Source organism: Oncorhynchus tshawytscha, linkage group LG20 (genome assembly GCF_018296145.1).
Source record: "Oncorhynchus tshawytscha isolate Ot180627B linkage group LG20, Otsh_v2.0, whole genome shotgun sequence".
In the NCBI taxonomy this organism is placed as follows: Eukaryota; Metazoa; Chordata; class Actinopteri; order Salmoniformes; family Salmonidae; genus Oncorhynchus; species Oncorhynchus tshawytscha.
The window spans coordinates 37,888,626-37,902,793 of record NC_056448.1 but is presented as its reverse complement, the minus strand read 5'-3'; the positions used below and the strand labels follow the sequence as shown (position 1 = coordinate 37,902,793).

At 41.1% G+C, this 14,168-nt stretch overlaps 1 protein-coding gene across 2 annotated transcripts; it reads right to left on the bottom strand.

Annotated features, from left to right (window-relative positions):
- Nucleotides 1-2,405: 2,405 nt before the first annotated feature.
- Nucleotides 2,406-6,591, bottom strand: zgc:55461 (beta-tubulin family protein). Of its 2 annotated transcripts, XM_024381617.2 has the most exons (4): nucleotides 6,431-6,591; nucleotides 6,056-6,164; nucleotides 3,806-3,916; nucleotides 2,406-3,616 (listed from the first exon to the last, which is right to left on the bottom strand). In XM_024381617.2, exons 1-4 carry the CDS (start codon nucleotides 6,485-6,487, stop codon nucleotides 2,556-2,558), a joined length of 1,338 nt encoding a protein of 445 aa, XP_024237385.1. In that variant the 5' UTR covers nucleotides 6,488-6,591; the 3' UTR covers nucleotides 2,406-2,555. The 2 variants fall into 2 exon arrangements, with proteins under 2 accessions (XP_024237385.1, XP_024237386.1); XM_024381618.2 differs by lacking the exons at nucleotides 6,056-6,164; nucleotides 6,431-6,591 and adding an exon at nucleotides 4,282-4,377.
- Nucleotides 6,592-14,168: the final 7,577 nt, after the last annotated feature.

Here is a 14,168-nt window from a genome sequence, read left to right as displayed (position 1 = left end):
ACGGTGTAAAGTTATACTGTTACACACGAAGTAGATGTCCTAACCGACTTACTAAAACTATAGTTTGTTAACAAGAAATTTGTGGAGTGGTTGAAAACAAGTTGAAAACAAGTTTTATTAACTCCAACCTAAAGTGTATGGCTTCAACTGTATATACTGTATTCTATTCTACTGCATTTAGTCAATGCCATGCCGACATTGCTCGTTCTAATATTTCTTCATTCCATTCTTTTACTTTTATATTTGTGTGTATTGTTGTGAATTGTTAGATACAACTGCACTGTTGGAGCTAGGAACACAAGCATTTCGCTACACCCGCAATAACATCGGCTAAATATGTGTATGTGACCAGTGGTGGAAAAAGTACCCAATTGTCATACTTGAGTGAAAGTAAAGATACCTTAATAGAAAAGGACTCAACTAAAAGTGAGTCACCCAGTCACTATTACTTGAGTTAAAGTATTTGGTTTTAAATATACTTAAGTATCAAAAGTAAAAGTATAAATAATTTCAAATTCCTTAAGCAAACCAGACGGCACAATTTTCTTTTTTAAAATTACGGATAGCTAGGGGCGCTCCAACCCTCAGACATAATTTACAAACCAAGCATGTGTTTAGTGAGTCCACCAGATCAGAGGCAGTAGGAAGGACCAGGGATGTTCTCCTGATAAGTGTGTTGATTAGACCATTTTCCTGTCCTGCTAAGCATTCAAAATGTAACAAGCACTTTTGGGTGTCAGGGAAAATCTATGGAGTAAAAAGTGCATCATTTTCTTTAGGAATGTAAGTGAAGTAAAAGTATAAAGTTGTCGAAAATATAAATAGTAAAGTACAGACACCAAAAAACCCGACTTTCAAGTATTTTTACTTAAGTAATTTACATCCCTGTACGTGACCAATATCAAGTGATTTGATTTAGAAAGCTGAGGCTGAATAAGTAGACGTTTGAAGGCAGAAGGATATGCAGATTTCACATAAAATAAATAAAATAAAACTGATTATAAACAGCCCAATCATAAGAACCCTACTCATTAGTCAATGAAACTTTAGGAGAGATGCTATTCTATTCAATGTCTTCATTATTCATTCTTGTCTGGAGTAGTTCGACATTGTGATGGCGCCATCTGCTGGATGTGGTCTCTACACTTCTTTGGGGCTGCTGCAGTCCAATTCTCTACTCTTCTCATAGAAATGTGCACTTGCTAACCCTACCGCAATGATTGATAAGGCCTTGGATTGGTATGCTAGAGCAAGGGAGTTTCTTACCCCAGTCCATTTGCTGACACATGCCAGATCTTACAACGCATGGATGGGAATTTTAAGTATCAGGTAACCACATATGTTACAGCAACCTGTCAGTCGATGAAATGGCACGCAAGCATTGGTTATTGCGTGCAACGTCGGAGCAGGGGCAAGTTCCTCTGCCCAGGCGTGTCTGACGCATGCCAGATCTTACAACGGCTGGATAGGTATTTTACTTATCTAACCACATATGTTATAGCAATGGTCGAGTACGTTCGACGTGGCCTGGTGCCCCAGGTGGGCGGAGTTGGCGCATTTTAGACTATTCCATTGGTCTATAAGAGAAATCTCCATCCACTCGGGGCACTGGGCCATGCAAAACGAACTCCACCAATCAGTCAGTCGATAACGTGGCACTCTACCTTCTTGCCTTTGTGCTGTTGTCTGTGCCCTATAATGTTTGTACCATGTTTTGTGCTGCTACCATGCTTCCATATTGTGTTTATACCATGTGGTGTTGCTGCCATGCTGTGTTGTGCCTACCATGTTGTCGTAGGTCTTTATGTCATGTGGGTTTTGTCCTATATTTTTAATTCCCCATCCCCACAGGAGGCTTTTTGCCTTTTGGTAGGCCATCATAGTAAATAAGAATTGGTTCTTAACTGGCTTGCCTAGTTAAAGGTTAAATAAATAAAGCAGGGGAACACAACCTAAAACTGACACTAACCTTAACCAAACCCAACTTTAAACTATTCTGAAATTAAATAGGGCTTTGCCCTGCAGCCATGTCCACTTAGTCTTCCTCTATGCTTGGACAGATAAAAAGCAATTGGCAAAATACCTGGAAACAAATACTAGGCAAGTTTGACTGTTGAATAAATATGAAAGCTTACAAGTGGTAACAATTCCATTTTTTTTTTTAAAGTTAAAATTATGCACAAATGAGCTAAAATCCACCCTCCAAATTAAATTATCACTCAATTTTTCAAGACTCAGTCAAATATTTTTTGCAGGTGACTCATTCTATAGTTTTAGCACTTTACAACCTTAAATCACATTTCTATGTGGAAGTGGACCATTTGCAATGATTGTACCTAAAGTGTGTTTTATAATTGATTTGAAAACTGAGATGGATTGACTTATATAGAGTACAGGAGACAAAATGCTATCAAAGTTATGCCTTTAATAGAGATTTGGTTCAAAAGTTGGAATTTGACAGCTTGAGAAGGCCACAGTGAAAAGGGACAGACAAGACAAACAGGACAATGAAAAATGTCAGTAAGTTATGTGAAGTAAGTACACATGACACATCTTTACGCCAGCTCCTCCTCTCCTTCCTCCTCAAACTCTCCCTCCTCCTCGGCGGTGGCGTCCTGGTACTGCTGGTACTCAGACACCAGGTCGTTCATGTTGCTCTCAGCCTCAGTGAACTCCATCTCGTCCATACCCTCCCCGGTGTACCAATGGAGGAAGGCCTTACGACGGAACATGGCGGTGAACTGCTCGGAGATGCGCTTAAACAGCTCCTGGATGGCCGTACTGTTGCCGATGAAGGTGGCGGCCATCTTGAGGCCGCGGGGAGGAATGTCGCAGACAGCGGTCTTGACGTTGTTGGGGATCCATTCGACAAAGTAGCTGCTGTTCTTGTTCTGGACGTTCAGCATCTGCTCATCCACCTCCTTCATGGACATGCGGCCCCTGAACACTGCAGCTACGGTGAGGTAACGGCCGTGACGTGGGTCGCAAGCTGCCATCATGTTCTTGGCATCGAACATCTGCTGGGTGAGCTCGGGCACAGTGAGGGCCCTGTACTGCTGGCTCCCCCTGCTGGTCAGGGGGGCGAAGCCCGGCATGAAGAAGTGGAGACGGGGGAAGGGCACCATGTTGACAGCCAGTTTACGGAGGTCAGCGTTGAGCTGGCCAGGGAAGCGCAAGCAAGTGGTGACCCCGCTCATGGTGGCTGACACCAGGTGGTTGAGGTCGCCATAGGTGGGCGTGGTAAGTTTAAGGGTACGGAAGCAGATGTCATACAGAGCCTCGTTGTCAATACAGTAGGTCTCGTCGGTGTTCTCTACTAGCTGGTGGACTGACAGGGTGGCATTGTAGGGCTCCACCACAGTGTCTGATACTTTGGGCGAGGGCACTACACTGAACGTGTTCATGATACGATCGGGGTACTCCTCGCGGATTTTGCTGATGAGCAGGGTGCCCATGCCCGAGCCTGTGCCCCCGCCCAGGGAGTGGGTGAGCTGGAAACCCTGTAGACAGTCACAGCTCTCTGCCTCTTTCCTCACCACATCCAAAACAGAGTCCACCAGCTCTGCTCCCTCTGTGTAGTGGCCCTTGGCCCAGTTGTTTCCAGCTCCACTTTGGCCTGCAGACAAACAAAAGAGACCAGGTCTTTTGACAACATATAGTAATGCCCCAAATTAATACAATATCAATACAATATCCATTGTAGCAATATTAAGACGCCTCTTCCTTAGGATGTAGTATTCATGAATACAAGTTGTTGGATCAAATATCATTCTCAAAATCTCAAAAGCAGAAAGCCAGGGCTCACCGAAGACGAAGTTGTCTGGTCGGAAGATCTGTCCAAAGGGACCCGACCTCACAGAGTCCATTGTACCAGGCTCCAAGTCCACTAACACCGCACGGGGGACATACTTGCCTCCTGCAAAGCAAAAGAGAAATGTTTGAGGCATTGCATTGCCCACGAAACCATGAACAACCACCAAATGCATTGGTCACTAATTTTCTAATCATGTTCAACCAGTGGTGTTACGTGCGGGAGCGCGATTATTATCAACAAAACAAAAATTTAATCAGAATTTCTCAACGTTTGTACCGACAGATTTAATATTATTATTGAATATGCATAAAATTATTTATAATTATTCACGTTTTACCGGGGAAATGTCCAAACGGCATCTGCATGCTAATCATTTGATCTCAAATAGTTTAATGGGAATATGCGATTAGATCTTCTTGAATTACTGTTTCGTGAGCAAATTAGAGTATATGGTATTAAACTATTACCATTGTATTTTGTTTCAATCAAAGCATAGGCAGGGCCAGATTAATGCAGGGGCTTACTGGTGCTGAAAATGTTCTTCCTAAATAAGGAAAAAAAAACAATATAAATATAAATATATATATATATATATATATATACACACACACACACAACAAAAAAAATTAAGACACCCAGTAAAATACTACTTGAGTAAGAGTCTAAAAGTATTTTGTTTTTAAATATACTTAAGTCAAAATCAATCAATCAAAAGTAAATGTAATTGCTAAAATATACTTAAATATCAAGTATAAATCATTTAAAATGTATTATATTAAGCAAACCAGAGCCTCATTTTCTTGTTCTTGTTCTTTCTTTGCAGTGTGCCAGGGGTACACTGCAACACTAAGATATAATTCCACCAGATAGGTCCACCAGATCAGAGGCAGTAGGGATGACCAAGGATGTTCTCTTGATAGGCTCTCCAGAGGATGGTGGTGCGGTCTGCACAACGCATCACTGGGGTCAAACTACCTTCCCTCCATGACACCTACAGCACCCGATGTCACAGGAAGGCCAAAAAGATCAAGGACATCAACCACCCGAGCCACTGACTGTTCACAACGCTACCATCCAGAAGGCGAGGTCAGTACAGACCGAGAGACTGAAAAACAGCTCTCTCAAGGCCATCAGACTGCTAAACAGCAATCACTAACTCAGAGAAGCTGCTGTCTACATTGAGACCCAATCACCTGCCACTAATAAAATGGATAAATAGTCACTTTATACAATGCACTCTAAATAATACCACTTTAATAATGTTTACATATCTTACATTACTCATATATACTGTATTTTATATCATCTATTGCCCCTTCCCTATGCTGCTCGGCATTCGCTCATCCATATACTTACATATTCTCATTCACCCCTTTAAACTTGTGTATTAGTAGGTAGTTAGATATTACTGTACTGTCTGAACTAGAAGCACAAGCATTTCACAACACTCCATTAACATCTGCTAACCATGTGTATGTGACAAATAAAATGTAATATGTGCACAAATTGAACCATTTTCCTGTCCTGCTAAGCCTTCAAAATGTAACAAGTACTTTTGGGTGTCAGGGAAAATGTATGGAGTAAAAAGTACATCATTTTCTTTAGGAATGTAGTGAAGTAAAAGTTGTGAAAAATATAAATAGTAAAGTACAGATACCCCAAAAACACTACTTAAGTAGTACACCACTGAAAATAGGCCTACTAATCATTATGCGATCTTACAAGACACTCGGACAGCGTAGTACATGAGTCCCAAGTCCATAACAAGCTGCTGAGGACAACCCCTCGTAGTTCTGTCTGTGAAGTTGTTATTGGGTGGGATTTGGTCCGCTCAAAGTGTGCGCAGAGCGCTTCGAAGTTGGACCAGGAAAGAGCTCGCCACCCAGCGCGTTTCCATACGCGGCCTAGTTTTGGGTATTTTTGTGGTAATTTAGTATTATAACGACCCTGGGTTTATAAATACAGATAACGACTACCGCTTGAGCATGATTTTGCAGCACGGTCGATCGCGCGCTAGACTTCGGGCTAGAAGGTCGACGGTTCGAGACCTGCCCCCTGCCTGTTTCATTACAGTATAATATATTCATTTTTTATCAGAATACATTTTCCAAAAATATTTTTACCAGCTTCGTGTAGGCCCCTATTCTCAAATTGAAAAAATGTGATCTAGCAGCACTACAACCCTATTTTGTTTAAATGACTAGAGAATATATAGAACTAGCAGGCTAATAGAGGACCTACCCGTGGCTTCATTGTAATACACATTAATTCTCTCCAGCTGAAGGTCACTGTCCCCATGGTATGTGCCAGTGGGGTCGATGCCATGTTCGTCACTAATCACTTCCCAGAACTAGAGGAAAGAAATGGAACAGGTGTTAGCTCCAACTCACATCCCATAGCCATCCATAGATATGCCAGCGAAGCAATTTGCAGGGAATGAATCAAATACAGAGCAATTACAATACAGAAAACGTGCGTATGTAGCCTAATAGTAGTAGCCTAGCTAGATCATTTATTTAGAACTAACATTAGATAGATAAATTACAGACAATGCAAGGCAGGGCTACGTTACTGAGCTTTAATGAAGGGTGAAATAGTCTGGAAAGTTGAACCAACCTTTGCTCCAATTTGGTTACCGCACTGACCAGCCTGCAAATGCACAATTTCCCTCATTTTGAGTGAATTATTATTTATTTTTTAAACAGGTGAAGTATAACTGCCGCTCTCGCATACACTCTGAAACAAGAAAGAAGTATACGCGATTCAAAATCCGAGGACTGATTTATAATCAGTGGCAACGGAAGATTATGAACGCTATTGGTTTAAACACCCGTCAATCATAGTACAACTCTTTCATTGGATAACAAAAGTTGATTCCTAGTTTTGATTGGCTCTCACGATATAGTAACCTGTTGTCAATGGTTACAGAAATGGAAACATTGGAGAGCCGATCATCTCTTTATGTTCGTGGACTTTGGGGATACTTTTGTATTCTTTGTAACTAGGAAAGCTTGCAGGTGGTATCATTGAATGCGAAGCTGGCCAACAAGGTTTATTGCTACACACAAAATGTAACCAAACAGCACTCAAGATTTACATTTTCATATAAAAACATGTTAAAAGTTTTATAAGGCTGCCTCCATTTCTTCACTTTTGAAACAATGCATTACATGAAACTAATGCTCGCTAGGTATAAAAATATAAGGTCATAGCAATTCATCATGGGATATGTTGGAAAAGAAAATATAATTTATGACTGGAATGACATTTAAATTGTGCCAGATATTATTATCTTTGTATTACCTGCAAATACATTGTGAAGTAAAAAATAGTAAAGGGGCTATAAAAAATACAAAAATTAGTCATAATAGGCTAAACTTATTGACATTGGTGGCTGCATTGATGAAATAAGAAGAGCAACAATAATGATTGAAAAAACATTCAAGTCCACTTGCATATATAATAATCATACATTTTATTTGAAATATGCTTTTGTTTTATTTCATATCAGAATTTCCCTAGTAGTTTTAAGACCAGTTATTTTCTATCATTCTCTAAACATTGCATACAGGCTGCATCAAGTTAACACCCTCAAAGCACTTTGCTGCCATTGAGAGAGAGAGAGAGAGATGTGAATAACACAATGGCAATATATCGCTAATAGTAGACCTGGAAAACATCAGATTAACAAAACATGACTAAAATGTTCATCCTTGGGAAATAACTGATGGTTCCTGAGGCCAATGCTGTCCCAATATCCAGTGGAATGTGATTTAGGCTATGAAGTATTTGTTTTGTTTGGAGACAACTGATGGCGACCATGGTGATAGTCATGGTGATGACAGCTTTGGAGGAGGTTGTGCGTTGACTTTGGACAGAGTCCACCCGGCATAATAACTTGACATGCAGTATTGAAGTTCTTGACTTTTTACAACAACTTTCCAAATAAACTATGAATCATCAAGGTAGTTTAGTTTCACTGGAGAATGATTTTCTATGCCCACACTCTATAAATGTTTAAGTAATTTGTATGCAACTCAGACACATCAAGTTTATTAGATATACATTTGTAATTCAAGCAATGGAGATTTCCTGTGGATATGAATGAACTACAATACAGCTAAAGTACCCCGTTATTTTTGTATTTTACCTTTATTTAACTAGGCAAGTCAGTTAAGAACAAATTCTTATTTGCAATGACGGCCTAGGAACAGTGGGTTAACTGCCTTGTTCAGGGGAAGAACAACATATTTTTAAATTGTCAGCTCAGGGTTTCGATCCAGCATCCTTTCAGTTACTGGCCCAATGCTCTAACCACTAGGCTACCTGCCTAGTGATGCAGCTACCTGCAGGCTACCTGCTGCCTGCCTAGTATTAGCGATGCTTGACCATCTCACATTTCTCTTCTTCCTATAGGTATTTACTTTCCATTAACAAGACACCTGTATGACCAAGGCTATGCTAACAAGGAGTGCAGGGATTGACCATTGTGATGCAGAACATTTTCCAAAACGAGGACATGGGAAAATTGACTTGCCGTCCTTTGTTTCTATTCCAGGATGTTTCTATTGTCCTCGTTTAACCAGACTTCCTTTGAGTCACCACTTTTTATTGATGTTTAACCCATATTTTACCAGCGTTTTTATTATGAATAAATAAATACATTCACCACTACAGAGGTCAGTGATATGAACACAGTTGAATTCAGTAGCTTGGCTTAAACCTCACTACTGAATGTTGGGGTGGTAGAACATTTTGGCAAGACTGCAACAGGACTGTACCTTCTATATTAATCTTCACACCATATGTATGGGTACCTCATTTCATTGGTGAGAACAATACTGCCTTTATAAAGCACTTTAAAATGTTATAGAGAGGTTTGAAGGGCCTTCGACCCACTAGGAGTTGAATAATAATACATTAAGTATATAACTCTTTGTACTTAAGTCTCAAAGTACTTTAAACCGTATCCAGCACAATACTACATAAGGAGGACCTCCCTGAAAGTGATTACTATTTAGTGTGGCATACTTCACATTTCACTGGCCTCAGACTTTCATCGACAACCCTTGTTGGAGTACTGGTGCACTAGTGATTTCTAAGCAAATAATTATCCCAGATACTGGACTGCCGGACAACTGCTGAGCACTCTAGTACAAAATGGCTGCTAATCACCAAGTTGGCTGCTATACACATTGGAGGTGGATGGGGTGAGTGACCCACACAATGTAAATCAGTGGTTCCCAACCAGGGGTACTTGGCCTATGCACAGAGGGTACTTGAGAAGAATCACGAGACCATAGGCCTACTGGTAGAATGGACTTGAGGGTGTACTTCAGGGGTACACCGGGCAGAGCAAAATTCAGTTGGTGGTACAGTAACCGAAAAAGGTTAGGAACCACTGCTGTAAAGTACTTGTAGCGGTGAAAAAGTTGAAGACATTTAAATAGAATCCCTTACTATCACAATGACTAGAACCTGAACCACCCCTTCAGACAATCCCCTCTTTCCCCAACACAGTTTTATTGAGCTAAGGATCCATACCACTATTAGCTGGCAAGCTAATTGTCAACGCAGAGAGATCCCCTAGGCAACCCCCGGAGGTCCCAGTGCTGTGTTGTACATGTCGGTTCTGCTGTGTCATTTGGTTTCCCCTCAAGGCAGAAGCGTAGTGTGAGGCAGCACTTACATTATTCAGGGCTAACATGAGATGGGTGTGTGCGTACTTGTGCGTGTGTGTGAGGGAGAGCAGGTGCGGAGGAGACCTGAGCAGGCGCATCACAGCATCAGATGAAAGAAGGGAAGAGAAACCTGTCCTGGCAAGAGGTAATAAAGTAATTGAAGGCATTATATGCCACATGTTCGCATGCTTGGATGGAAGTGAACTTGTCAACTCATCTGATATGGGTAGGTTGTTGTCAACTCATCTGATATGGGTAGGTTGTTATCAACTCATCTGATATGGGTAGGTTGTTGTCAACTCATCTGATATGGGTATCGTTGTTGTCAACTCATCTGATATGGGTAGGTTGTTGTCAACCAGTGGAGGCTGCAGAGGGGAGGAAAGCTCATAAAAATGGCTGGAATGGAGTCAATGCAATGGTGTCAAACATGTGGTTTCCATGTGGTTGATACCGTTCCATTGACTCTATTCGAGCTATTATAATAAGCCGTCCTCCCCTCAGCAGCCTCCACTGTTGTCAACTCATCTGATATGGGTAGGGTTGTTGTCATCTCATCTGATGTGGGTAGGGTTGTTGTCATCTCATCTGATATGGGTAGGGTTGTTGTCATCTCATCTGATGTGGGTAGGGTTGTTGTCATCTCATCTGATATGGGTAGGGTTGTTGTCATCTCATCTGATATGGGTAGGTTGTTGTCATCTCATCTGATATGGGTAGGATTGTTGTCAACTCATCTGATATGGGTAGGATTGTTGTCAACTCATCTGATATGGGTAGGTTGTTGTTAACTCATCTGATATGGGTAGGATTGTTGTCCCGTTGATGTGGATAGGGGGCTGCTCCCTCTGCTTCAGGAAACAGCAGAGGGAGCAGCCCCCTATCCAAATCGACGGGACAGTAGTGGAGAAGGTGGAAAGATTTAAGTTCCTCGGCGTACACATCACAGACAAACAGAAATGGTCCACCCACACAGACAGCGTTGTGAAGAAGGCGCAGCAGCACCTCTTCAACCTCAGGAGGCTGAAGAAATTTGGCTTGTCACCAAAAACTCTCACAAACTTTTACAGATGCACAATCGAGAGCATCCTGTCAGGCTGTATCACCGCCTGGTACGGCAACTGCTCCGCCTACAGCTGTAAGGCTCTCCAGAGGGTAGTGAGGTCTGCACAACGCATCACCGGGGGCAAACTACCTGCCCTCCAAGACACCTACACCACCCGATGTCACAGGAAGGCCAAAAAGATCATCAAGGACAACAACCACCCGAGCCACTGCCTGTTCACCCCGCTACCATCCAGAAGGCGAGGTCTGTACAGGTGCATCAAAGCGGGGGCCGACAGACTGAAAAACAGCTTCTATCTCAAGGCCATCAGACTGTTAAACAGCCACCACTAACATTGAGTGGCTGCTGCCAGCATACTGACTCATCTCTAGCCACTTTAATAATGAAACATTTATGTAATAACTGTATCACTAGCCACTTTAACCAATGCCACTTTATATAATGTTTACATACCCTACATTACTCATCTCATATGTCTATACCATCTACTGCATCTTGCCTATGCCGTTCGGCCATCACTCATTCATATATCTTTATGTACATATTCTTATTCATTCCTTTACACGTGTGTGTATAAGGTAGTTGATGTGAAATTGTTAGATGACTTGTTAGATATTACTGCATGGTCGGAACTACAAAGCACAAGCATTTCGCTACACTCGCATTAACATCTGCTAACCATGGTCATGTGACAAATAACATTTGATTTGAACTCATCTGATATGGGTAGAGTTGTTGTCAACTCATCTGATATGGGTAGAGTTGTTATCAACTCATCTGATATGGGTAGGGTTGTTGTCAACTCATCTGATATGGGTAGGGTTGTTGTCAACTCATCTGATATGGGTAGGGTTGTTATCAACTCATCTGATATGGGTAGGGTTGTTGTCAACTCATCTGATATGGGTAGGGTTGTTGTCAACTCATCTGATATGGGTAGGGTTGTTGTCAACTCATCTGATATGGGTAGGGTTGTTGTCAACTCATCTGATATGGGTAGGGTTGTTGTCAACTCAACTCATCTGATATGGGTAGGTTGTTGTCAACTCATCTGATATAGGTAGGTTGTTGTCAACTCATCTGATATGGGTAGGTTGTCATCAACTCATCTGATATGGGTAGGGTTGTTATCAACTCATCTGATATGGGTAGGGTTGTTGTCAACTCATCTGATATGGGTAGGGTTGTTGTCAACTCATCTGATATGGGTAGGGTTGTTATCAACTCATCTGATAAGGGTAGGATGTAGTCAACTCATCTGATATGGGTAGGGTTGTTGTCAACTCAACTGATAAGGGTAGGGAGGTTGTCAACTCAACTGATAAGTGTAGGGAGGTTGTCAACTCAACTGATGAGGGTAGGATGTAGTCAACTCATCTGATAAGGGTAGGGTGGTTGTCAACTCATCTGATAAGTGTGGGGTTGTTGTCAACTCAACTGATAAGGGTAGGGAGGTTGTCAACTCAACTGATATGGGTGAGATGTAGTCAACTCATCTGATATGGGTAGGGTTGACAACCTGGTACAAGAGCTGCTGAAAGACAGTACACTCAGATTATCACACACGCACGCACGCACGCACACACACACACCCACGCCAACCTGAAGATAAGTAATTTAGCAGTAACTTCCCTGTAAATGTCTATTAATTTATCCAGATTTTTTATGTTTCGAAGTTGACCATATTCATGTATAGTCATCCTCTTCAGGGATGGGTATGTTACTTTCTGAATGTAATCCGTCACTAGTTACCTGTCCAAAATTGTAATCGGTAATGTAACTTTTGGATTCCCCAAACTCAGTAATGTAATGATCTGATCACTTTCAGTTACTTTTGGATTACTTCCCTCATAAAAGGCATTAGACGAAGACAAAAAGGATCCATCAAACACATTAGGTATGTGTTTGGGCTTGCTCAGGTGGAACAAACTTAAACTTGCATCTTTTTTCAAGAAAAAACAAATTTGCAAACATCCATTCTGAATTTAAAAGTAATCCTAGAAGTAATCATCTACTTTCTCAAAAGTATCTCTAATCTGATTACAATATTTTGCTGGTAAGGTAATATATTACAGTTACAGGTTTTGTTGTAATCAGATTACATGTAGCTGATTACATGTAGCTGATTACATGTTGCTGATTACATGTAGCTGATTACATGTTGCTGATTACATGTAGCTGATTACATGTAGCTGATTACATGTAGCTGATTACATGTAACTGATTACATGTAACTGATTACATATAGCTGATTACATATAGCTGATTACATGTGCTTACTACATATAGCTGATTACAAATAGCTGATTACATATGCTTATTACATATAGCTGATTACATATAGCTGATTACATGTAGCTGATTACATGGGCTTATTACATATAGCTGATTACATGGGATTATTACATATAGCTGATTACATGTAGCTGATTACATATAGCTGATTACATGTAGCTGATTACATGTAGCTGATTACATGGGCTTATTACATATAGCTGATTACATGTAACTGATTACATGTAGCTGATTGTATGTGCTGATTACATATAGCTGATTACATGTAGCGGATTACATGTAGCGGATTACATGTAGCGGATTACATGTAGCGGATTACATGTAGCGGATTACATGTAGCGGATTACATATAGCTGATTACATGTAGCTGATTACATATGCTTATTACATATAGCTGATTACATATAGCTGATTACATGTAGCCGATTACATGTAGCGGATTACATGTAGCTGATTACATGTAGCTGATTACATATAGCTGATTACATGTAGCGGATTACATGTAGCGGATTACATGTAGCTGATTACATATAGCTGATTACATATAGCTGATTACATGTAATCAGTTACTCCCCAGCCCTCATCCTCTTGTATTATACTGTACACTTATACTGTATTATCATGTATTATGTATTATCATGCAGACTTTTTAAACAAAAGGACCAAAGAAGGGTCTCTAACGAAGATAATGTTACATTGAGGGTCTGAGACTAGTCACAAGAGAGCGGCCTGCAGTGCAGACAATACTGCCAATGAGAAAGAGAGAGATAGAGACAAGCGGGAAACATTTGTTGAAATTACGTAATTGCAACATGAAACCGGTTGAAATGACATAATTGTGTAATTTTTAACCAGTTTTTACCAGTTTTGCCTACCAGGAGAGTGAGGGAGAGAGAAAGAGAGAGCGAACGTAAAAGAGAAGGGAGGGAATGAGAGAAAGAGAGAGGTTATCAATAATGTAAGCCTAGAGTGCGTTACGCTGTCCAACTGGCTCCACCACCCAGTGTTTGTGTGTGTGTGTGTGTGTGTGCAGGTCTTTAAAGCTCACTGGTATCGGCTGTTTCCATAGAGTTGTTTTTGTTTTGTCAGTCAGAGGGGAGCTTTTGTTCCCACCAAAGTAATTTCCTCTGGGGATCACCCACAATAGGGGAGAAAGAGAACAAGGTTGGAACACCTGCGCGCACGCACGTCAACACACACGCGCGCACACATGCACACACATACCACTCTAGCACAACTTTTCACACATGCATACACATACCACTCTAGCACAACATACCACTCTAGCACACACATACCACTCTAGCACACA

Bases quoted from the DNA above. Each gene is read 5' to 3' on its own strand.
- zgc:55461 (XM_024381617.2), bottom strand. From the start codon at position 6,487: ATGAGGGAAATTGTGCATTTGCAGGCTGGTCAGTGCGGTAACCAAATT. The intron at 3,917-6,055 runs GTAGGTCCTCTA...TTTGCTTTGCAG, and splicing joins GTATTACAATGAAGCCACGG to GAGGCAAGTATGTCCCCCGT. The intron at 3,617-3,805 runs GTGAGCCCTGGC...GTTTGTCTGCAG, and splicing joins ACCAGACAACTTCGTCTTCG to GCCAAAGTGGAGCTGGAAAC.